A 23,633-nucleotide genomic window follows, 5' to 3' on the forward strand; every position below is an offset into this window, starting at 1 on the left:
TGGGCACCCTGCACACACAAAGGCTCCCTCCTGGGCCCGGCAGGAGCTGCCTGGCAGGCACCCAGCCATCTCCAGCCGCTCACCTTTGGAGCTCCCAGCCCGCCCGCTACCCGGGCACAGGACAGAGAGCTGCACACCCACCGGCACAGGGCACAGCACCTCACATCAGGCACTGCTAACTCAGTCCCAAACTCACAGCCCTGACCTCTCCCATCCACTCTCCCGCTGCCCTGCAACCCAACGGCAACCCTTCGCTTTTTTTTTTTTTTTTTCCTTAAACCGTGAAGATCTGAACTTTCCCCCCACACCCACCCCCCCGCGATCCTCGGCTTCCCCTTCCCCCTCCTCCTCCCTTGTCTCTCCTCATAATATTATCCTTGATCAGTGCCCGGGGTTTGAAGCCCGGAGTCAGGAGCGCGCACCCCACCCCCACGGCCCGGGCGCGCACTGATAGGGCCCTCGCTGCTGGCACCTAGTCAAGCTGAGGTGTCATTGGGATCTCAAATTGCAGCGAGGGGCTGGCAGGCAGCCAGAGGCAGTCTATTTAAAAGACAGCCTGTTCTGCAGTATTCAGTCTCTTTAGAAACTTCTCCAGGGGAAAAGTGTTGGGAGATCTACAAAGTGGATTTTTTTTCCTCTTTTTTTTTTTTTCCTTTCCCCCTGATTTTTTACCGCTCCTCTGCCGACTTTGCAACAAAAAACTCCAACTTTGCAGAAAACTTTTTTTTTCTTTTTTTTGCTCTTTTCGTCTTTTTTTTTTTTCCCTTTGCAAATCTTGGAAGAGGAAAGCGGGAGAGTTGAACAGAGCCGATCGAAACACAACTTTGCTTCATACCAAGCTTCCCAGCAGCTCGCTGCGTCGGGAGAGACTTTTCCTCCTGCAGAAGAAGAGGGAGGGGAGCTTTGCATCCCCTCTTCCTAGTCCTGCGTTTTCTTTCTTTTTTTTTTTTTTTTCCCTACTCCTCTTGACTGCTTTGATGCATTATTAGCAGGACACTGGTTTTCAAGGAACTTTGCTCCCTTCCCAACCTGCCTCCTCCCAGCCCTTTGGGAAGAGTGTGTGTGTGTGCGTGAGTGAGTGAGTGTGTGAAATCGCCGTCCCACCTCCCCAAACACCCCTGCTCCCCCACGCCTCCCCCTGCAACCTGTAGGCTGTGCAACCCCTGCAGGCTTCGCTCCCTTTCCCCCCTCCTTCCTCCCTCTTTTTTGCGCTCCCGCGGACCGCGGTGCGAATTCCCCCTTTCGAGGCGAGAAAAACCTAAAAGGAGAAACAGGGGGGGAAAAAAAACAAAAGGAGGAAATCTAGACGTTCCCCCTCTCCCAAAGCCAAAAGAAAAGCAGGAGGGTTTCGCACCCCGAGAATAACCCCAGAGTGGGGCGCCTGCAAGCAGGGGCTGCGCTTTCCTTTTTGAATTTTCTTTTTCAAAATACTTTAATTTTTTTTTAATTTTTTTTTTCCCCTTGGCCCCCGAAGGGGCGAGCGGAAAGCCAGCGCCGCCCGCTGCCGGCACCCCCCGCGCCCCGTCCCGCAGCATCCCCGCCGCGATGCTGCTGCGGCTCCTGGTGCTGCTGGGCGCCTGCCCGGGGCTGTCGCGGTGCCTGGGCTCCTTCGTGCAGTGCGAGCCCTGCGATGCCAAGGCGCTGTCGCTCTGCCCGCCGTCGCCGCTGGGCTGCGAGCTGGTGAAGGAGCCGGGCTGCGGCTGCTGCCTCACCTGCGCCCTGCCCGCCGGGCAGCCCTGCGGCGTCTACACCGAGCGCTGCGCCCGCGGGCTGCGCTGCCTGCCGCGCCAGGGCGAGGAGAAGCCGCTGCACGCCCTGCTGCACGGCACCGCCGTCTGCCTCAGCGAGAAGAGCTACCGCGAGCAAGCCAAGGCCGGTGAGTGACCCCGATCCTCCAGCCGCAGCTCTCCCGGGTGCTTATGCGCCTTGCCGGCTCCTCTTCCATCTTTCCGCCCGCATTTTCCGCCCCACCGCCAGCTCCCTCGTTCGTTTTCCCTCGTTCCGGGTGCTCTTCCATGACCCTCCGCTTGCTTTTCCGTCTTTCCGGCTCCCTTTCCATCTTTCCGCTTGCTTTTCTGCTCCCTCCCACTGGCTGCTCTTCCCTGCCCCCGCCGCTGGTTTCCCATCCCGCCGGCTGCTTTTCCATCTTCCCAGGTGCTGTTCCATGCCCCCACTTGCTTTGCCGCCTTCCCGGCTACTTTTCCATCTTTCCGCCCGGTTCTCCATCCCCCCTCCCCCCCTCCCCCGCCGTGTGTGCTTTTTCGCCTTCCCGGCTCCTCCATTCCCCTGCACCACCACCAGCTGCTTTTCCATCTTTGTGGCTACTTTTCTGCCTTTCTGACTGACTTTTCTCCTTCTCTCACACAATTACACACCCTGGCTGCTGTTCCATCTTTCAGTCAATTTCCCCGTTCTGTCTCCTCCCCACCCCCTCCACAAGCAACTTTTCTAAGCCCCCAGCTGCTTTTCCGTCTTTTCTGTCTGCTTCTCCACCTCCACCACTTCTCCGGCTGCTCTTTCACCCCCCTATTGCTTTTCCACCTTTCCAGCTACTTTCTAGCTGTTCTTCCACCCACACCCACAGTTGCTTTTCCATCTTTCTGGGTACTTTTCCATCCCCCTAACTGTTCTTCCATGCCCCCTGCCACTTTTCCCATCCTTCCTTCCATCTGTGCTCTGGTCAAATCTCCTGTTGCATCATCTCACAGCCTCCCCCCACCCTGCCTTCCATTGTCGCCTACTGATTGTCCCATCGCCAGTGGAAAGGGTTTTCTTTCCCCACTTCCCAGATGCACCCTTTCAGTCACAACTCCACCCGTCTTTCCCCAGCTGCATCCTTTACATCTTTCCTGCATCCCTGTCTTCAACCCTCTCCCTGACAACTTTCTATCACCATATCCTCCACCTTGCTCTGGGTCCCGAGGGGATCTCTGCAGATTGAAATACGGAGGAGAGCAGGGCATCTCCTTTCAACCAGCAGTCCCGTTCCCAAAGTCCTCAGCCACCCCCAGGTTTGTTGCTCTGCCTCACACTTCCTCCTTGGAATCACTACAGCCCGCTCTTTCTGTCTGCCAGCTGCTGGACATCTTTGTTGAGTGATGGGCTTTAGCTCAGGGAGATGAACAGAGCAGGTGCATTAGGGACAGGACATGCATTTGCAAAAAATAACTGGTGTGGCTACTAACGGGCAAGAACAGGTTAAAAGCAAGCACGAAGGCGAGCAGGGCAGCACCAGTGCAAGGCCAAGCTTCTGAAGTGTTTGCACCTTGCACGTGACAAAAGCATGAAAAAAATCACTCCTTCATTTTGACACTCCTTTCACTCCCATGAATCCTGTAGCTCATGTGAGGACAGATTCCCTGTGTTCCTCCAAACACATCTGTATTTCTGCCACGCTGTGAAGGGGAGGTAGGGAGGGTGTCTCTATGTCTGGGGGACCACTTGGCAAAAAAAAAAAACCAAAACCAGAAACCCTCACTTTTTTTGGTCCATGAAACAGTCATTTCTACTTGTTAGCAAGTGTCTGCTTATACCCGTGCAACGGGAATCCGTTTCTCCTTTCTAGCACCTAATAAATTGTGATGCTTTTATTATTTTTCCCCTTTGCTGCTTGCAGGCAGTGGTTGCGTTGCTACGCACCATCCTTCAGAGCAAAACCAAATTTCTGTGTGTAATAACTTCCCCCCTCCCTCGAATGACATCAGATGTCCAAACTCCCTTTAATCAGCCAGAAACAGCAAAGCTGAGCTTGGTTTTTTGAAGGGCAGCTGTAAGGGATGAGGGTTGGGAGCTGACCTGCACAGGGAGCAGAGGGTGAGGCCAGGAGCCGTTCCTGCCGTGGAGCCCAGGAGCCGGGCAGTAACCACTGTCAGCAGAGATAGGCAAAGGATCCCAGAGCACGTCATCCTGGTGTTTATTTACTCTGCACGTGTGTGTGCGTGGCCAGGGGCAGGCAGTGTGGTCAGGAAGGCAGAGCAGGGCTCATCCCTGTGCCTGTGCTGAGGGTGCCCCATACAGACACCTGAAAAAGCTTTGGCTCTTCCTCCCAGCACAAGTACCCTTCCATTTCACCTGCCTCGCACTTCCCAAGGAAACTGGTCCTTTAGCAGGTGCTTTGTGTGAAAACTTTAGCCAGGTCGCTTGTAATTCTGCTGCTTCTGATTTTCTTGGGCTGGGGAACACCCGTTGAATGAACAAGGAGAGGGACAGGAAAGCAGTGGCAGGTTTGTCGTGCAAACCAACCCCCTGGCACTACCTGCACTTCCAGTTTGGACTCCCCAGGTGCCGCAGGGGCCTCTTTTTGACAGGTTTTGTTCGCAGACAGCAGATAAGCCTGGATGGGAAAGGCTGCTGCAAGAAGCCACAGGAGACCAGCAGGCTCCTCTTGAGATTTATGCAATTGCAGAAAAGAAATAAAAAATAAATCAGGAATTCCTGAGGATGGGAGAGGGGGAAAAAAAGTCACTTGGCATTCGACTGGTAGCGTGTGAGAGCAAAGTATATTTTCATAGGCATGTTTCTAAGCAACAGGGCAAGAAAAGAAATGAAGTTTGACTTGAACTTTCTGGCCTCTGCCAGTTTGGCCAGCAGCACAGGGACCGTGCACTGGGGAAGCTGGCCTGGCCCTCCCATCTATCAATGACCAAAATTGGCCCTGAGCTGCGAACCGCTGAGAAAAAAATCAGCACTCTGCAAAATAAACTATGTGACAGTGGTGAGGACTAGATCAAACAGAATTTCTATCTATTTCTGCCCTCGTGCTGGCCAAGTTTAAAATTGCAGATGCTTTCCTCCTTATGGACAAGGTAGGAATGCACTGAGCAGCACTGCAAGAGCCAGAGCCTGGGAGGCCAGGCTTAGCTCTCCTGTGGAGCAGGTGTCTTGCCCAGGGACAAGATGCTCACAGGTACCATGCCTCAGTTTCCTCATATGTATGCTGGGCACAGGGGCACTGAGGAATATTAGAGTTAAGGAGCAGGATGTCCTCCTGGTTTGTTCAGAGGTCTGAAATGAATGCAAGTGTGGGATTAAAGAGCCTTAGTAGGACTTGTTTTAAGTAGATGGATATGTAGGTACAAGGATGGTCCCTGTAGTCCTTCCTCCCACAACAGTCAGACAGTGTCCTTTACTGAAAGCCAAACATCACGTCTGCAATTGACTGTTCCTGGTAAAAAAACATGAATGAGCTTCATTTATGGCACAGGCTGCAGGATTCTGGGTTTTCTCTGTTTTGTTTAGGTTTCCTTTGAAATATACCACGTCTTTCCATTTTTCTCCCCTGTGCTCCTGCCAGACTTCCTCCTGCTGAGACAGCAAGGTCAGGCTGAGCACCAGGGAGCGGAGGGCACAGATTGGAGCCTGCTGCCCTAAAAAGGCTCATGGAAAAACAAAGGTTGTCAAATATTTCCTTCTCTCTCATTCCTGCTCTCTTTCTAGAAAGCGAGCAAGACTTGGCAAGTTTCCTCATGAAACCGTGAGCCAACGATAACCAGGAGGGGAAAGGGGGGAGGGTTTGCAGAATTAGCCCTAAGAAAATCATCTTTGCTGCGTCAGCTGAAAGGTGGAGGAGGAGGAGTGCTGCCGAGCCCAAATTTCCTGCAGCTTGTGTTTGGTGCCGTCCTTTGTTGCTCCCCAACATATTTCCCCCCACTCCATTCCCCCTTGCCGTACTCGCCCGCTCTACATTTGGGGTTGCGGGGCTTCAGGGGTGAGCGGAGGGGATGTGCAAGGCAGGTGTGCAGCTAGGTGCCGAGGTCCGGGGGCAGGTGAGGGTCAGGGCAGGGCTCGGGGGAGCAGGGCTCGGGGGAGCAGGGCTCGGGGGAGCAGGGCTCGGGGGAGCAGGGCTCGGGATGTGCACATGGCACCGCGGGAGGGACCCGGCTGGTGCAGCGTGGGTCCACGGGGCAAAGCAGCTCCGAGCTGTCAAGGTGAAAGCTAGTATCAACAGGCCTGCAAAACCTCAGACACAAAACAGGAAAATCTCCATTTTTCTTTTGATCTGCAGTTTCAATAACAATATATTTTAAAAAAAAGAGAGTGAAATCCATCAGGTGCCAGCAAGAGAGCTGGGTTTCTGCGGTGTGTGTGTGTACGGGGGAGGAAGGGATGGGGTGGTTCAAACAGGAAAGGAGGGGCCTTGGCTGGAAGGATTTTTCGGCAGCCTGGTTTCTAAGGAAGGAGAGAGAATATTAAGTAGTTGATCCAAATGAAATTCCTGCCGAGTGCCAGCAGAGTTCACCGGAGAAAAGACGTGGCTCTGTGCGTGCGTGCGTGCATGAGTGATGGAGCTGGCCCCGAGCTCCCCCGGCCCTGGACTCACTCCAGGGCAGGGCAGAGCCCCTCCGAGCCTGCACCCTGCAGCGGACACAGGGGCTGGGCTCACACGGGAGCCTCTGCAGACCTGAGGGATGCTGGGGGAGGCCATTGTGCCTCCTTGTGTCATACTTGAGCAGCAGCAGCATCCCGAGCCCAATGATCGTCGCGCCTTGGGCACGTCAGTGACACGGGCACTCATGTGCGACTGGAAGCGCTTGCCTGACTGCGGGATGTCCCCTCGGGCTTGACAAAAGGGGGTGGGAAACACTGGCTACCTCCTGTGCCAGCTTCAAGACATCCGGCCGTGTGTTGTGCGGCTGGGTTTGTCACACGTGTGAGGCAGGGCAGAGGGAGGCCGGGGAGGCGCTGGGCCCGGAGCGCGGTGCTCTGTGCCCGGAGCGCGGTGCTCTGCCCGGAGCGCGGTGCTCTGTGCCCGGAGCGCGGTGCTCTGTGCCCGGAGCGCGGTGCTGTGTGCCCGGAGCGCGGTGCTCTGTGCCCGGAGCGCAGTGCTGTGCGCCCGGAGCGCGGTGCTCTGTGCCCGGAGCGCGGTGCTGTGTGCCCGGAGCGCAGTGCTGTGCGCCCGGAGCGCGGTGCTGTGCGCCCGGAGCGCGGTGCTGTGCGCCCGGAGCGCGGTGCTGTGTGCCCGGAGCGCGGTGCTGTGTGCCCGGAGCGCGGTGCTGTGCCCGGAGCGCGGTGCTCTGCCCGGAGCGCGGTGCTCTGTGCCCGGAGCGCAGTGCTGTGTGCCCGGAGCGCGGTGCTCTGTGCCCGGAGCGCGGTGCTCTGTGCCCGGAGCGCGGTGCTCTGCCCGGAGCGCGGTGCTGTGTGCCCGGAGCGCGGTGCTCTGTGCCCGGAGCGCGGTGCTCTGCCCGGAGCGCGGTGCTGTGTGCCCGGAGCGCGGTGCTCTGTGCCCGGAGCGCGGTGCTCTGCCCGGAGCGCGGTGCTGTGTGCCCGGAGCGCGGTGCTCTGTGCCCGGAGCGCGGTGCTCTGCCTCCTCCTAACGGGCGCTGCCCGCACGGCTCCGCTGCAGCGCAGCCCCGAACCCTCCCTGCCAACAGTCCTGCCGAACAGTCCTGCCGGCAGCCTCGCCAGGGTGCCCAACCTCAGTCCCTCCGGGGCTTGCCATCCTCCTTCCAGCTGGGTGAGCTGCTAAGAACTGTTGTAGCTCATTTCCCTGTGCTAACTCAGAGGGTAGATAAAAGCACCCATGGCACAGCAAATCTGCCCCCCACCCTGGTTTGGTTTTTTTTGTTTTTTTTTTTTTGTGGTTGTTTGGTTTGTTTGGTGGTTGGGTTTTTTTTTAGTTGTTTTTGACCCAAGCACTTAGTAGTGCAAATTCAAGGCCAGACATAAGTGGAGAGTTTGGCTGGAACACACCTGCCCCTCGATGTGGGCTGCAGAGCAGCAGGATTAATATGCACAGGGAAGATACGCGTGTGAGCATATGCACACACGTACCCGTGTTCACACGCCCACACACGCCTGCATAAACATCTAATGTGTGCAAGCACACACACGGAGCATTCTTGTCTCTGGAGGCAGAATGGTTTCCAGGCAGCACACACAAACCTCTCTTAGATGCAGGGGTTCTGGTTATGACTGGCACATCGTATTTTGCTATGAAGATCAGATACTGGTGTGCAGATCAGCCTACCCTGTCCTCCCACTGAGGGCTCAGAAATGAGATGCACCAGGTGAGCATATCAAACAATGGGAGGTGAGGAAGGAGATAGATGCAAGATCTATCCTCCTCTCAGCCAGCTGTGTGGATGAAAACTCACCCCCTGTGCTTGGAGGTGGCTTGTGTTTTCTGGCTAGACTAAGATAATACACTGAGAGATTTCTTAAGGGCAGATTTTCCCATGTCAAGCAAGCAAATTCTCCACAGAGAAGGTGTGAAGTTGTGACTTGCAAAGGACAGCTGGTCCACCTGCCAGAGTGCTGGTGCCTGGTGTCGTAGGTGAAAGGAGATGGAGCCAGGGGCACTGAGGTCTCTGCCATCCTGCAAACTTCTCCATGCCCAGGCAGCAACAACTGGCCTTCAGGAAGGTGTGGAAGAAGATCTGAACTGGGGAAAGATGGCATATTTGCTGGAATGTAGCAACTGAAGGCAGGAGAAACAGCATCCAGCACTGAGCAGAGGAAGCTACAGGACCCAATGAGATGATTCATACAGAGGTCAGAGATGATCCAGAGATCATCTTTGGCCTGTGTGAACTCACTGGCAGCCAGCCTGATAACCACCTAGTCATTTATAAGTTTTTTTACAGGGAAAAAGTAGATATTATCTGTTTATCATCAGGACAGGAATAGCCAAAAGTATGAGGAGGCTGTGCTGGTGAGGAGGAGAGGGATGCCTGACCCCCCCATGCTGGAATCCCCTAAGAGCTGGCCCACTGGGTGCAGTGAGCATGAGCCCCCACACTGGGTCTCCCAGGGTGATACACAGGGCAAGGACATGGAGAGGGGCAGCAGTTGTGCCAGCACTCCTGGATCCCAGGGCTGCCCATTTCAGATCACTGGGCACAGTTCATGATTCGTGCCTCAGGTCATCCTGGAAGGGTCTGGATGGTGACATCCCCCATCCCCTCACCACTCAACCCCCCACAAGACGCTGAGCTCCTTCAGCTGTGTATCCAAGGCAACTCTCAGCAAGATGTTGTTTTTGAGGTGGCTCTTTGATGCTAGTGATCTGAGGGGACCCCTTGGTGTTCTTGTCAATCCACTGCTTGAAGTTAATCCCAGCAGGAGACAGCATAATGTGTTTGCAGAAATTTGGGACTCTCGGTGATTTGATGTGAGCAAATTTGCTCTCAAGGAATCCATTTCTCAGCATGTTTTGGTAAGTCATCTGTCTATGAGGATTCCAGGACAAGTGTGTGAGAGAGACGCTGGTTGACAGATTAAACTTTGAGGAGGCATTTTAAATGTATTCTTGTGAAGTCACTGGGCACTTCTGGTGTGCATGTGCACAACACCTTGCTCTTGCTATTGCCCTTTTTCTCCAGACCCTTCTGATATTGCCATCATTTTTTATTGTAACTCCACCCCGGTGGTACTGTCTCTTCCATGCAGAATGTGGGAGTGGGGGATCAGTATCTCCCACAGCAAACTGGCACACTGTTCCCTGTTAGCCTGGCAGGCTTTGATCCTGCAGGATGCTGAGCACCTTTCCTCTAGGGCCAGAGAATCAAAGCTTTTGGGCACCTCTCCCCTCAATGGGAACCAGCTGCCTCAGTCCTCGAAGGAGTGAGGGGCCACAGCACTGGCAGCTGGCTCTGGCAGAGTTGGAGAGCTCTTTGCAGCTTTGAGCCTGGAGGGCTGTTGTTGCAGTTTGGTTTGTTTGCTTGTTGGATGGACACAGCTGGCTTGATGATGGAGATAATTGTTATGTTGATGGAGATGACTTGTCTGGTTGCTATTTAAGGGCAAGAAAGTAATCCTGACAGATACTTAGGGAAATGATTGCCTAGCTAAACAGAAGAAGGAATGTTTCTTAAAGGTAACTTTGGGGGCACAGTTGGCCAAGATGCATAATTCCTTTTTGTAGAAAAACAGTAGAAATATTTTATTTTTCCAAATACAGATGGGATTCATCAGAGGACAATTAAATCAACAGAGCTACTTATTATTCATGCCTAAGAAATCAGATGTTATGTGTTAGACTAATGATGAAAATCTGTAATTAAATAAGCCAGTAAAAACTATGGAACCTGGCTTTCACTTCCTAATTTAAAGGACATGTTGGAAAAGAAGAAAAGTTTTCTAGGGAAGAATTGCATGTCTTATACCTGTCCGGCTGTCAGTTATGCTGCCACAGCTACATATATGTCTTCAGATATTTTATCTGAATACCAAGTGACATACACTCATTGCTCTTACTTGTGCATCCTTCTTTCCTGATGAAATAGTAGACGTGGGTGAAATTTTACTGCATAATTTCATAACCATTTCAGTGGCCAGTTATTTCGTTTTGCAAAAGCAGCAGTGGCCTCAGGTTGCAGGAGAAACAGCAAAGTGCAACAAGGATTTTATCCTTGTAGAAAGGCTCCAGATCTGTGGCAATGGGTGATGGAACTTCAGACCCCACACTGGAGCTCCATGCCCTTTTGTCCATCAAGAGATCCATGGGGATTTGCATTGTGTTGGACCTAAAGAAGTTGCTAATGTATGCAGTGGTACAGGTTGGAAAATGGCTGAGAGAGGCAAGAGTCATCCATTAGGATCAACCTTGGGCAAATTTTTTGTTATTGATTTTGTCCGAGTATGAATGTGATCACTTTTTTGTGATCCTACTTAGGTGGACTGAGAGATTAAATAACATCCAGGCCTACTGCAGGCAAAGGCTTTCTAAGAGAAGGAGCCATTAAGAAAGGAGTCCTGAGGGCAGAGGTTGGAAATTTCATCCCTCAGAGGTGGTAATAGCATGGACAGTACATGTGAGGATGTGTCATCTGGTGCTGACACAGAGATGAGCAATGGATGATCTCACACAGCTTTTACATCTGGTTTAAGGCAAAACTGTGAAAGTGAGGCTGAAGGCCTAGAAGTGAATCCAGGCTAGGCTGGAGTTTGCAATCACAGCTGCACACCTGAGATACTTCTGGTGTTGTAACAGTTCTTGTCCAACACCTGGCACAGGTCATCTCACACTCCACCTTGATGGGCTTTTTCCTCTCTCTTTGTGGTGAGCAAGGGCTTTGGCTTTCTTGGCTCTTGCAGTTCCTGACTGCTGTTGAGGCCAACAGAGACTCTCAATATCCATCTGAGGAGACAGATTTGGGATGGAGACTGCCAACTCTTGGCAGGAATGTTTCCTGGATTCAGTTCCAGTAGGGCAGTTGTTAAAACTTATGCTCAGCATGAAAAAAAATCAGATTCAAAACCCTGTCCAAAAGGCAAAAGCCACCTTCATCCATAAACAGCCCGAAGAGCTTAGTGTCTGCATAACCTCTAGTGTCTGCATTTTTGGTAGGACATCCTTTTCTCAGGATCCTGTCCTTTAATACACGATTTTCCTCTGAATTTCACACTGTTCCTAAGGTAAAAGGTTACAATATCCACACTGACATCCCAGCTCTTGATAGCCACCAGTAGCACTCTTTTGATTATGGGTCAGCTTTTAAGGCACCTGCCTCTATTATGATTTGTAATACTTGGGTTTCAGAAACCAAAACAGCATCAGCATCCTGGCAGCACCTGCTTTTAAATCCAGGTTTCTTGATGTCTCATGTATATTGATACCCTCTTCACCTGAGTTTTAAAGACAGGCCCCATTTAGTAAACTCCTTCTCCCTAGTTACACTTCCTCCACTGCTGATGTTGAAATACCTGCATCCAAAAAGTCCCCCTGCCTGCTTCTTTTTCATGCAATAATGATAGTCACTTGATAGACACTTTTCGGGTTCCAACTCCTTCATTTCTGCACGGCAAGATTTTTTCTGAGTCATCTCTGGCGGCCAGATGATCAAACAACCTTTTGTTTTCATTCAGAAAACCTTAAAGCATGTGTGTTCTCATCTTTTTGTCACAAATAAGCCCCATGGAGAAAGTGCTGGTGAACAATTCAATGCTGCCTTTCAGGAGCTAATCCAGATTTTCCTCACCCTTCGTGTCAGTTAGGCAGAGACTGTCATGCAGTCTTCTCTGAGTTTTCCTTTTTTAATCTCTTCTGCCCTTAGTTTCTTGGCAGCTTGGTATGGGTTTTGCCTCCTTTATTGCAACCAGCGAAATCAGCCACTAGGGTGGATTTATTGGAAAAGATATGAGACTAAGAAAGGCTGAATTACTTCATCCTTTCCAGGAAGGAAGAATATGTCTTGGTCACTCTGATATTGAAAGATGATTTATTTATATTTCTGTGGGTCATAATTCAGCTCTCAGCTTCTTCTGCAGTTTAAGCATATGGGATGGGGAACATCTGCAGTCTCCAGATGATGTGAAGGAAGTATGTTTTATCTTCCTATCATCAGTGCATCAGCAACAGGAGCTTCTTGATATAAATCTAGTCCTGCATTACTTCCTTCCCCTCCACTTGCCAGTCCAGTTCTCTGGAAGATGACTTTGTTCAGGAAATGTCAGGCTGATATAAGCCGCTATCTAGCAACAGAGTGCCTGCAATTTTGCAAGATGGTGCACATCAGCATCATTTAATTGAAATGGATGAACATTTGTTCATCATCTTACTGGAGGGTGAAACTCTGGAGAGTTTCCCAATTCTTTTATTGGTTAGACATTTTGGGTCTCTCTTGGACAGATATCATTTTCATAAGGACCCAGAGTCTCTGGCTGTGCTGCCTCTTGATCCTCACCTGCTCTTGGTGTGTCCTGTATGTGCATTGCAACCTCCCACACCTGCATGGAGAACTGAGTGTTAACAGATTTGGGAAATCCTTGGAAAGAGACAAAGACAACACCTTCTGTTCAGCCACAGTCTTTATTTTTAATCTCAAGGCAGCACCAGCCTAGCCCATCAACTGGTGCCCAAGCTTGGCTCTTCCAACACAGCACAGGTGCTTGGAGACTGCTGAACTAACAGCTAGCAGTGTGTAGGGAAGGAGCTTCCATCATGAAGCTCCCCATATCCAAACCTGCTTTTCTCCTTGCTCTACAGGGTTGCTGTCACAGTTTTGTGACTGCAGTAAGGAAGGGTAACTCAGGAAAGTTACCATCTGGCACATAGCAACACAGATACTTCCTTAAGCTTCCAGTTCCCATAGCTGTACCTCTCCCACCTCCATAGCATTTGCTGGCACTGTGAAGTCGTGCTGACCCAGAGATCCACACCTACAGATAGGCCCTGCACTTCCAGAGCAGACCAAAACCTGAGCTGGTTCCCTTGAGAGCTCCTTTCCCACATGCTGAGCTGCATTTCTCCCCCATCCAGCTCTGTATGAGGACACCGAGGTCATCAGGATGATGATCTCCCTTTCCCAGAAATCCTGTGTGAACCTGGGGGCAGCCCAAGCACCTGATATTCACGCTCTGCAGGTGAGCCCTGGCTGATACAGCAGAATCTGCATCCGCAGGTTTCTGCTGAGGAGACATTAATCACCTGATGATCGTCATCATCATCATCTGAGAAAGAGCTGGTCTTCCAGGCTAGTTCAGCAAAGCCCAAACAATAACTTTAAAAAAAAAAAGGCCACAGAATAGCACATCTCTCTGCCATCAGTGCCTGTTCTCTGAGGTTCTTCAGGTATTCCTGAGCTGTTCCCAAGCACCCTCCTTGGCTCTTGGCTTAATTAAATGGAGATAAGCCTTAGCCTTCCAAGCCAAATCTCTAGATGCTTTTCCATCTCTTCCTGAGCTTGGCTTTACTGATCCATATCCCTCCCTTAAAAGGTGTCTCAGTGGAGCAAGGGAATGAGGTCTCATCAACTTCCACCATGTTGTCACAGGAGTATAAGATACTGGAATACCCTGGAGCCTCTCTTCCAAAAACTTGTGTGGCTTTTGAGCCATGGACTGATAGGTTTTTGATCATCTGTCTTTGGTAGGTGACTGGGTGTGGTGGGACAGAGGGAGTGTTTCTGGGAGCACTTCACAGTGCTTTGACTGCTAAAGACTTCCTTCCACACTCTGCAAATCACAAAAGTGTTTTGCTGCCTTTGGCAGCTGTTGAAGTTCCTAATTCCCAGGGAAGGAAGTAGGTTCTGTGTTTTCTTACTACTGCTCCTGTGTCTGCAAAACAGCTTGACCCATGGGAAGTACATCACAGGCTGCAAGGGGACCAAGACTGAAGAGGTGGTGGGAGTTACCTTCGTTAACTTCAGACCTTTGGAGGCCTAAGTGTGATAATTGGAGTCACAGGAGAGGAGACTGGACTTTCGCTCCACCCTAAAATCGTTACCCAAGCCAAATGATGGGGCTGGTCACAATTTGGAGGGTGCAGCATGTCTGCAATGACTTACACATGGAGTTTGGCCGTCCAGAACACCTCAGTGTTAGCATTTGGGTGTTACATGACATAGATTTAAGTGTCTGTTGCACGTTGCTGAGACCTGTGGGAGGTGGGGTGGCAGTCCCAGCAGGGCTGCTGCTCTCTCCTTCTCGGTGTGTGGTGTCTCCTCTGAACCTCTCATCACCTGCAAGCATTACCAGCACACTCCCTTGCCAGTCCCTACCAGATAGACTGCACCGGCCTGATGCCAAGACCCCACCAAAGCACAAAAGTTCGTTCAGAGTCCAAGGCACTTTGCAGCTGGCTCTTGGCAGACAACACCCTGGGCTAGTGAAGGGACTGGCTGGAGCCTCCGTCCGCAGCCCTGGTGCCAGATGGCCTCAGGCTGGGCGGCTGCCTGAGCTCACTGCCTGACCTCACCAGGGCGGTGGTGTCAGCAGTGACCCCAGCCCAGGCACAGCGCCTGGGCCACTCCACTGACCACCCCAGCAGGGCTGGGGGCCGGTCACCACTGCGCTGGGGGCTGTGCCTGGGATGTAATGTAAGAGAGCTGTTCTTCATTAGCCGGGTGAAAGCTCCTGGGCTTCTGCCGGGGCTGAGTCTGGTGGCCTCTGGGGAGCTCAGGAATGCTTTTGCTCAGTTGTACTCTCCAGCTGCCAAAGGGTGCGAGATGAGATGATTCTCCTCTCTTTGCATCCCTTCTCTGCCTGCATCATCCCTTCCCTGCCTGCATCTTGAGAATGCAAACACAGTGGCTGTCTCTGTGTGCTGACCAGGAAGGAGGAATTTTTATTTTCCTGTCCAGGAAGTTTTGGTGTAGGTCAAGTATGTCCCCTCCTCTGGAGTGGTAACAGATGGGAGGAAAATACTCAGGGTTTTTACCAGTCAGGTACCTAATAAGAGAATTCCTGTATAAGCCCCATATGCAATGAGCACCTCTGAACAGAGATGGCTGAGTTTGGGGCAGAGGAAGGACTGGGCAAATTCTCAAAGTCTCTGTGAGTGACGTTTGTGTTTTTCCTGTGCTAGAGGTTTAACTGAGGTCCCCATTAAGTCTTTCTCCAACACCTTCCTGCTTAAGCGGTGTATTATGTGAGTGCCTCTGCTGTAAATAATAATGATCATGATAATAATCAAGAGGGCTGTTTAGCAGGGTTGTGCTGTGGTTGTGCCTGTACTTCTTAGGTGCATGTGGCTTTTGGGGGTGGTGTTGGACAGGACAGCAAGTCCTCTTGCAGTGGGCTGTGGGTGTAACGAGCACGGTTCATTAGCAGCAGCGGTCAATAGATCCTTTCTGCCAGAAACCAATGAAAATGTGTTACAAAAAATTCGAGCCTCCCAGCCATTTGGAAAAAATTTCATGCTCCACTCTGTAATGTCAGCAGGCAGGGATGCAGTGTTCCACATACTCTGCTCCCCTATGTGAGAGCACCCACCACCTTACTGGGACTTCACATGGGTCCAAAGCATCTGAAGCCCAGGAGCACCAGGCTGGGTTTTCATGCGGGGCAGGATGATGTGTAGTCTGCTCTGGGTGATATCTCTTAAGGACAGCAGGCAGCCAGACAGGAGCAATTTGTGGCTTCCCAGAAACAGGGGCTGGTATTTTGCTACTGCCCTTCCCTTCTGCAGGGAACAGCTGGAAATGGTTCCTGTTAGAGAGCTTCCTCTGGCTAGCCTGGAGTGAGGAGAGGACACTATGCCTCAGCCCAGGGCACAGGACAGCCCATGCTCTGCTGTCGGTATTTTCTGCCTCCCAGGGCTCATGGATTAAGATATCAACAGCACAGTCCTTTTGGCCTGGCCTGTGTTAAGAACTTTTCCAGATGTTTGCCCCTCTTTCCCTGGGCAACAGTGGATCAGACTAGACATGAAGCCATGGGGTGGCTCTGAGTTCAGTCTCCTGCCTTGGCTGTAGGGTCAATATCCCTTTGAGGTGTCTACAGCCCATGTGCCACTTCCAAGCTAGTCAGGCATCCTCAGCTTGCCTAGCAATATCATTCTTCCATGTCATTTTTCTGTGCCAGTAAGCTTGAGACCTCTACTGGGAGGTGATCCTCTCCTGAGTTGTGGGGGGCTGGAATGGAGCTGTGCAAGCCATCACCTCCTGCTTCCCACTGTCCCTGATCTGGGGACACCATGACCAGGGCCTTCCTGCCCATGGCCTAAGCCCACAGGGATGCAGCGGGCTTTGCCCATGCCGTGTGCCCCCAGAGAGGCAGCTCTGCCTCTGCAGGTGGCCACCAGGCTGGCACAGATGGGAGTAGGCGGGAAGGGGCTGTGTGGCAGGCTAGAACCTGACAGTGAGGGAGGAGGAACTCCAGCCTGAACTCCTTCCTGAGTCTTTGACACAAGTAGGGCTCATCTGGGGAAACTGGGCATTGCTCCTGAGCATCTCCTCAGGCATGGAGGCACAGTAGTGCCAAACGCTGCCTGCCATGAGCCAGCCTGGGGGCAGACAGAGCAGAGGTTAATGAATGAGCTGGTGGGTGACGATGGGCAGGTGGGTGCAGGAGCTCTGGAGATGCTGATGTGAGTGTCTGGTCTGGCAGCAGTGGGCTGCTCAGGTGATGGGCCAGCCAGGAAGAGAAGAGAGGGGCTGCAGGGGTGCTGCCTGCCCCAGCTCTGCCCTTCCCTCTCCTCTTGGCACTGGGAAGGCCCCTTACCACTGCCCAGAGCTTGTCAGGGGTTTCTGTCAGAGACCTCTGCCCTTCACTTTGTCAAAACTGGTTTCTTAGAAGAAGGGTTTGTGTCAGCCTTGTTGTTGAAGGAAATTAGGCTATAAAAAACATAAGAGGATGGAGGAAAGGGTTCCCTTCAAGGCATCCGTGGAGTTTTCACTGGGATATAACAACCCAAACTAGACACCACTGCTGAGTCACAGATGAAGGAGTCCCATCACTTCTATCAGTTGTTGTATGACATCCCAAGCACACATTCCCACCTGAGGGGGAACACATGCATGCCAGGGAGAGTGAAGGGGGTCAGTTCCAGGTGCTTTTTCAGCCCTGCAGAAAGCACCAGGCTCAGGGTGGGATCTGGGCAGCTTATACTGCACATCAGTTGTCTGCAAGAGCACAGGGCTTCTGTGGCTCCCAGTCATTCTTGCTGAAAGGGCTCCATGTTAGTCCCCAGCTCACTCAGGCTTGCTGGCAGCTTGCAGGGAGAGGAGGGATAAGGTGAGTTCAAGAGGGTAAAGCTGCTGACCATGTGAGCAGTCTGAGCTGCTGCAAACACCCATTGCATGCTGAGTCCTGGGGACTGGACACCCTGTACTGTTTTTCTAACTGAATCCTCACTGCCTTGTATCCTTTATTTGTTATTTATTTTTATTTGTTAGGATTGCCCTAAGAAGCTCACTTATTTGTTATTGCGGAGGTAATGAGGTGTGTCCCTCCTGTGTTACTGGGGGCTTGCCAGCACCAGTGTGAAACTTCCCTCCCCTCATTACTGTAAGGCAGCCCAGGGCATCCCATTCTCTGGCAACACCTTCTCCAGCCCTGGACGTGGGTGCCAGAGGGGATTCCTGGGACAGAACACAGCGTGTCCCACTGCCATAAGAAGGGCTTAGTCACTGCAGGTGCCTCTGTTCTTCTTTCAGACCTTCATTTGCCAGAATATTTTTTGAGGCAAAGGAGGTACTTCAGCTGCACCTTGTATTGTTTCATTCTCTGGGAAGTAATTCCCAGTTTACTCAATTTCTTCTCTATCCCCTGTCTGTCATCCTCTTAAAGTAGAGGAGTCCTGATCTGTGCAGGAAGTTGAGTCCTGCAGCAACGAATAAAACCCCAAGCATATGAGCATCATTGAAAAATGGCAAAATTATCCTGTCCTGGGGACCCACACGAGTCCTGGGGATGGGGCAGGGATTGGTTTATGTTGCTCTTGGCAGTTAGGAGAGCTTCGAGTTGGGTTTGCTGATCAAACACAAAGGGCTACTTTGATAAATAAGTGACCGTGAGAAACTTTCAATTTTTTGCTGGGAGAGTGCAAGGTCACCTTGGCAAGGAGGAATAGGAGACCTGTAGCTGTGGTACCCAGTGACCAGCCTATCTGCTCGGTCACCTCCAAGCCCCCAGCTGAGGTGTGTGTGACAGTCTGGCGCTGCCATCTGCCACTGAGCGTCTCATCTGTCCCCCCTGCTGGGCATCCTCAGGCATCCCTGGGCAGTAGTGGCATCCTCTTCACCTTTCCTCCTCCTGGTGATGCATCTGGGCTCTAGGACGCAGTCGGTCTGCAGAAAGAATCCTATTTGCCTTGTTGGGGGTGTGTATCTGCTTTTATTTTAATCCTCAGCCTTTTTTCCCTCCTGTAGGAGGTGATGAACTGGGTTCACTGGCATAGAAATTGCAAGAGATGCTGTTCAGGGACAGGTTTCAGCTACTCTGATGCTTTCCTTCTGCTGCAGTGAGTTTCCTCATGATCACTTGCTGGTCGCAGCACAAATTTTTTGTCAATTCCAGACAGCTGGGGACCCAGGGGTCAGGAGACTGGGAATCTCAGGAGCTTTAAACTGTATTCACATTTATTAGAGAAATAACTCTTTTTCACTCTGGTGGTTGTACTAAATGTCACGAGTCATCTAAGTTTAGACTGCCACCAGCTTGCTCCTCTATATGATTGCTCAGGGCTCCTGACTGCATCCTGCCAGCAGAGGTTATGCAGGGGGGTCTACAGGAAGATGGGTGCCATGGACAGAACCTGAACATGGCTCCCTTTGCTGTCAGTCCCATCAGTGGCAGTCAGGCAGCATTACTTGGCAGTGTTACCCTTGGCTTTGCTGGCTGCTTGGTGTGTGCCAGCAGATGGGAGGTGGTTTGATCCCACAAGTGGGGCTGCAAGCTGGGGACCCTGGAGATCCCAGCACTTGTCAGCCACATCTTTGGTATCACTGCTGAAGTGTCTGCCCAGCCACATGGTGGCTGTGCTGTGTGATTGACCTTGGCTTTGGAATTGTCTCATCTTCAAGCTTTCCTGGCTTGTGCTCTTGCCTTCTCAAGGCAGGGCGACGTATGAATTTTCACTTAATCCTCTCAACACAGATAAACAGGGGCTTTTCTGCCTCATTATGTGTCATCTAGCCCTTCCTGGAGGTAGGATGACCCTCACACCAGTCTTTTTCCACATAAACAATGATGGCACTTGTATGTGGAAATGCATCCTAGACCTGTGACTCCTCCACATCCTCTAGACATCTTCCTGTCCCAAGCTCAGAGGTCACACAAAAACCTTGTGAAGTCACACACAGTGGGATAAAGCCAGGGCTGTAGGCAGCAGCTGGGAAAAGGATTCCTTTGGTTGTTTTCATCCTGCCTGGTGTAAAGATCTCCCCTGGGGTTGGGCAGGAGGCTCTCTGTGCAAAAGCAAGCCCCACTCATCACCACTTCCCTTGCAGAACGGGAGTCCCGGGAGCATGAGGAACCCACCACATCGGAGATGACAGAGGAGACCTACCCACCCAAGGCCTACCGGCCCAAGCACGGGCGCCTCTCTGAGCTCAAGGCTGAGGCTCTGAAGAAGGACCGCCGGAAGAAGCTGACCCTGGCCAAGTTTGTGGGCATGGCTGAGAACACAGCTCACCCTCGTGTCGTCATCCCCGAGCTCCGGCAGGAGTTTGAGCTGGTGGGTGCCTTCACCTTCCCTCCATGAGGCTTCCATGGAAGGTGACTGCGGGAGGGCTTTTACCCCTGGGAAATGGTAGCAGTCGGGGAGACCTGGGGGCTTCTGCAGCTGGAAGGTTCTGTGAGGTGCTTCCCTTCTCACATTTGCTCTCCCTGCGTGCAGGGCCCGTGCCGCAGGCACATGGAGGCGTCCCTGCAGGAGCTGAAGAGCAGCCAGCGGATGGTTCCCCGTGCCGTCCACCTCCCCAACTGCGACCGCAAGGGCTTCTACAAGAGGAAGCAGGTATGATGTTCCCCAGCCAGGAAGGCTTTTCTCTGCTGCTGCCCTGGGTGGGAAGGATGGAGGTTTTCACTTTGCTGGGTTAGTTGGGGTGCTGCTGCAAGCATCTCCAGACACCTTTGGTGGTGGGTTGCCTTGCTGATGGCTCCAAGTGCCATCTGGCCTGAAGCAAGCATCCTGAAGGAGCTGGTGAGGGAGGGGGAAAACCCTCAGAGAACCCTGGGCTGGGGAAGCAGCAGGGACAGGGATGTGCTGAAAGCAGAGAGCAGGAGCCAGATCCTACCATGGGGATTGCATTGGTGGTGTGGAAGGGGCGAGGTCTAGCCCCCAGGGAGGGGACCATAGAGGGTCTGGTGACCAGCTCCTGATCTCTGCCCTTGGGTGTCTCCCCAGTGCAAACCCTCCCGGGGCCGGAAGCGTGGGCTGTGTTGGTGTGTGGACAAGTATGGCATGAAACTGCCCGGGACTGACTACCTGAGCGGAGACCTGCAGTGCCACGCGTTCGACAGCAGCAATGTGGAGTGAAGCCGCATCCCCTCCCTCCGCCCCATCACTATCTACCCAGACTCCCTTCCACCCTCCCCTCCGCACCTCCCCACGCCCCGGGACTCCGATTCCTTTCATCTCATGTAAGACGAAAAAAAGAAAGGAAAAGAAACAAGAGAAAGGAAGGAAAATGAAAAAAACAGAAAGGGAAAGAAAGAAAGGAGAGAAGTAAGGAAAGGAAAAGTAAAAAGAGAGAAATGAAAGAAAAAAGATAAAAGAAAAAAGAAAATGAAAAAAGAGAAGAAAAGAGAAAAGAAGAGAAAAGAAAGAAGATAAAAGGAAAAACAGAGAAGAGAGAAAAATAAACCCTGAAGAAACTGAGGACTCGGAATCTACAACAGCCTTTTGACAACAAGGACTCAGCAAGGAAAGGATAGAGCCAGAGACAAACCAGCCATGGCCGCTCTGCCGTCCTGCACCTCTCCCCAACGCTGCCTGCACCCCTCTGCCACAGGCAGAGGTCACCCTGATGTAGGAAGCTCTCCAAGTTGGTGATTTTCCAGTACGGGTTTTGGGCAGGTTAATTTTTATTTTTATATTTTTTTCGTGTTAGGTAGTTGATTTCTAAAGGGTCTTGAGAGAAAACCTCGTGGCCACCAACGTTCCCCTTGCAGTCCTCCAGAGTGTCCTCCCCATGTTGCTGGGATTCACTTGAGTTGATTTCCATCTCAGATGACTGCCCCCACTCCAGGCAGATTTCAGCAAGGGAGGAGACCAGGACTGTTTGCTTTATGTCTGGAGATAAGCTGGGGAGGTAAACACAGATCCTGCAACAGCACAAATACCCTCAGAAAGTATCTGTGGACTTCAAAAAAAATCATCACAAAAGGAAGTACAGCCTTTCCTGTCCAGTTCATCTTGATTGGAAGGTCAGAAATTTTCTTGGACAAGCAGGACTCTGACCTTTGTCCATCCAGGTGTGAAAGTTTGTCACCTATGTGCACATGTGTGTGCATTGATGTGGCTTTTCCTCCTTGCAACACTTCACCTTGAAATCTGGAGGTTTCAATGTAATACGCAATTGGGGGATATGCTGCCCCCCCAAAAAACAAACCTGCTGGATTAAGCACAGAAACAGAGTTATGGAGGAGCATAGGTGCCTGTGGAATCAGGGCCTCATCAACACTGAGGACTGCATCACTGTTCAGACTGAAGTATCCCTACATGGGAACAGGGGAATCAGGGCCAAAACTCTTCACCACCCTTTGCCACCACAAAGATGACCAACTATGGAGATGTTGGTTTTTGGTTTTTTGTTTTTGGTTATTTTTTTTCCACAGCCAAAAATGTGGTTTGCTCCAGGGGAAAAAAAACCCCAAACCTCCACTTTGCTTCATCGTGGTTATTTCTTAAGGCTGGTTTATACCTTTCTCCATGGGTAGGAAAATGCCAGTCTCCATCCTTTTGCATTGAGGATACTGCTCATGTTGCCATGGCTGATTTCCATCTTCCCTGCAGTAAGATCCTGTGATGGGCCCTTGCCTTCAACCTGGGACCCAGCTCCTTGTCGAGTGACAGCAGCCACTGCACCATGGAGACCCACTGCCTTAGGCATGCTGGGACAGCCCTCGGCTGCCTGCCTGACTCATTTGTTGTTTTTAACATTTGCATTTGATTTTTGGGACTCTTGCCTCTTGCTTATCCATGACAAGGGTCTCCACAATGTTGGTGCTGGGAGGAGATCCTGCAGCTAACGGAAGGAGTTAAAGGAAAGGGAGCTGTGGGGTCTGTGTGCTGTGGTGGGGAAACACACCCACTGGGAACCACATCCTACTGCTATGGCTGGAGCTGGCAGCTAGCGCTGGCCAAAGGACACAGCTGATCTCAGGTGGAAGGTTCCTGAACCCCTAAATCCCTTCGAGCTTCCTGGACCTGGGCAGAGAAAAATGGAGGTCCACAGCACGACTGGGGCCCCACCAGTGGGGATGCGACAAGGGGGATTCCGCACTAAGGGGTTCTGGTGAAACCTTCTTACCATCACAGGTTGGGAGCCCTCATAGCCTCCCATGAGATGACATTACTCCCCTAAGCACCCCGTGGGCCCCCCACCAGGATGTTGCCCTGATGAAGGGCAGGACTGGACACCTGCAGTTATTTCCCTCCAAGGGACAGTGGGGGCACGTTTTGCCTATGGACTTCCACGGAGACAGCAGAACACATTTCAGCCTGGGGACAAAGCATCTTCCCATGCTGAAAAGAAGGAAGTGTGCCACCAAATGCAGATCTGCCCCCAAAAAAGCCTGTTGGAGTGGGGTAACTACGTGTTGTTGGAGGGGAGCATGGTGGGAGCTGGGAGAAGGACCCCTCCAGGCTCTGCAGGGCTGATGGAGCAGGGTTGGTTTAACCAGAGTGGTGGGTCAATGCTGGGGTGCAAGAGGAGTGAAGAATGGGGTGAAGACAGCAGGAGGAGGAGGAGCTAACCCCAAGGGCCACTGGACACCATTGTTGACACTGTCTGCTTGCTGATCCCTGTGCAAAACCTCCTGATTGTCATAGGCCAGTACCACCTTTCCCAGGACCCTTCCTTCCTTCTCTCTTCCTCTTTCTTGCTTTTTTTTTTGTTTGTTTGTTTGTTTCATTGTTTAATTTCCCAAAACTTGAAAGCCTTTGGCTGCAGAGAAAGGAGATGTGCCCCCGGGGTTGGATGGGAGCAGGCAGAGGGCAGCAGATCCCCATGGACCTTGCCTTTCAGGGAGGATGCTTTTGCAGGGTGAGGGTTAGTTCACAGGGCCCCATGGTTGTGTGACAATGGGGCCACCACACACTGGGAAGGGGACACAGGACGATGCTCCATCCTCTCCCTACAAAACAAGTCTGGGCCCTGGGAGCCCAGAGTACTGAAATCCATCCCACACAGCCTCCCACACCCCTGCACACCCCATGCTGGGAAGGCATTGCCTGTCCTGTCCCTCTGAACCTGGGGGGAGGATGATGGACATTTGGGTTGCACCACCCTCACCCCTCAGATCAC

General features: G+C 52.0%; 1 protein-coding gene across 1 annotated transcript; it reads left to right on the forward strand.

Annotated features, from left to right (window-relative positions):
- Positions 1-554: 554 nt before the first annotated feature.
- Positions 555-20,814, forward strand: IGFBP5 (insulin like growth factor binding protein 5). The gene is made up of 4 exons (XM_033065416.2): positions 555-1,876; positions 19,611-19,837; positions 20,000-20,119; positions 20,510-20,814. The coding sequence occupies exons 1-4, from the start codon at positions 1,546-1,548 to the stop codon at positions 20,639-20,641; spliced, it is 810 nt and encodes a 269-aa protein (XP_032921307.1). The 5' UTR covers positions 555-1,545; the 3' UTR covers positions 20,642-20,814.
- Positions 20,815-23,633: the final 2,819 nt, after the last annotated feature.

This window comes from Catharus ustulatus, chromosome 7 (genome assembly GCF_009819885.2).
Source record: "Catharus ustulatus isolate bCatUst1 chromosome 7, bCatUst1.pri.v2, whole genome shotgun sequence".
NCBI classification, from domain to species: Eukaryota; Metazoa; Chordata; class Aves; order Passeriformes; family Turdidae; genus Catharus; species Catharus ustulatus.